At 42.7% G+C, this 1,579-nt stretch overlaps 1 protein-coding gene across 1 annotated transcript in view; it reads right to left on the bottom strand.

Moving 5' to 3' along the window:
• Nucleotides 1-1,579, bottom strand: part of Slc25a16 (solute carrier family 25 member 16) — a 30,315-nt gene that overhangs the window by 12,076 nt on the left and 16,660 nt on the right. The window contains exon 4 of the mRNA XM_021205457.2: nucleotides 1,305-1,368. Within this exon, the coding sequence (XP_021061116.1) occupies nucleotides 1,305-1,368 (64 nt within the window). The remainder of the gene's footprint in view (nucleotides 1-1,304; nucleotides 1,369-1,579) is intronic.

The following is a 1,579-nucleotide window of genomic DNA, read 5'->3' as shown; positions in this document are numbered from 1 at the left end:
GGGAGGAGAGGGGAGGGGGAGGGGAGGGGGACCTCAGTGTTGGACAGCTTTCTGAGGATTTGGTTTTGTGGTTGTTGGCTGGTGGGTTGATACTTGGTAGAGTGTTTGTCAAGCACACAGGAACCCCAGGTTCAATTCTCAGTATACATAAACTAGGCATAGAGGTGGTGCTTGCTTAGGAATCCGCCCACAGGGAGCAGAAGCAGGAGGAAAACCATCCTCAAATGCATGGCAAGTTCAAGGACACCTTAATACTCAAGACACTGCATGGAAACAAAACAAGGGCCAGTTGTAATGCTTTATTATCAGTACTGGGGAGGGGGAGGCAGAGGCCAGGCAGGTCTAGAGTTCTGGGCCATCTAGGGAGGGCTATACAGTGAGATTCTGTCTCAGTCAGTCAGCCTGAGAGTTCAGCTAAGTAGAGCATTTGCTTAGCGTGGACCAGGCTTGACTTCAGCCCCCACTATTGAAAGAAAAAGTTTCTCTCTTAAAAATGTTTTCTTGCCAGGCAGTGGTGGCATATGCCTTTGATCCCAGCACCTAGGAGGCAAAGGCAGGCGAATTTCTGAGTTCAACACCAGCCTAGTCTTCAGAGAGAGTTCCAGGACAGCAAGGGCTACACAAAAAAACTCGTCTCCAAAAAAAAAAAAAAAAAAGAGTTTTCTTAGAGTTTTTTGTTTGTTTGTCATTTTAAACAGGGTCTTGCTATACAGCTCATACTGTTCTAGAACTCTCTGCATAGACCCAAGATAATTTTGAACTAGTAATCAGTTCTCTAGGGGCTGGAGAGATGGCTCAGCTGTTAAGAGCACTGATTGCTCTTTCGAAGGTCCTAACTTCAAATCCTAGCACCCACATGATGGCTCACAACCATCGGTAGTGAGATCTGATGCTCTTCTGGAAACAGCTATAGTGTACTTAGATATAATAATAAATAAATCTTTAAACAAAACAGAATGAAAAACAGTTCTCTAGCCTTGGTCTCCCGAGTGCTGGAAATTCAAGCACCTATAAGTCCTGAACACTCACATATACACACACTCTCTCTCTTTCTCAGACACACATAAACACACACACGTGCATGCACACATGTACATTTGCATGCAAATAAAAATAAATATTTAAACACAGGCCTACCAGCACTACATAGTAACACTGTGTCTCAATAAAATAAACAAACAAACAAATATTTTTAAAAAAATAACAGGAAGTATTCTTAACTGTTTAGCCATCTCTCTAGCCCACAAATTAAGCACCTTGATAAAGAAAACTTATTAGACATAAAATGTACCAAATCATCTTACCTGCCATGGATCCAGCCATTAATCTGTGCACATGACCAGAAACTCCCAGCTTTGTAGTAATGAACTAGAAACCAAAAACAATGAATTAAACGAGGGGCTGGAAAACGGTTCAGAGGTGAAGGACATTTTCTGCTTGTGCAGACTTGGGTTCCTGTTGCAGACCAGCAGAGACGGGGAAGAACGACACAAATGCCAAGCAGGTTCCAAACAGAGTTCATCTTTATCTCCCCGAACAGCTTTTAATCTTTTCCCTCTCACAAACAGCTTTCTCTAAC

The sequence above is a fragment of the Mus pahari genome, chromosome 9 (genome assembly GCF_900095145.1).
Source record: "Mus pahari chromosome 9, PAHARI_EIJ_v1.1, whole genome shotgun sequence".
NCBI lineage: Eukaryota > Metazoa > Chordata > Mammalia > Rodentia > Muridae > Mus > Mus pahari.
The sequence above is the reverse complement of the archived record's forward strand: the minus strand, read 5'-3'. Positions and strand labels throughout refer to the sequence as shown.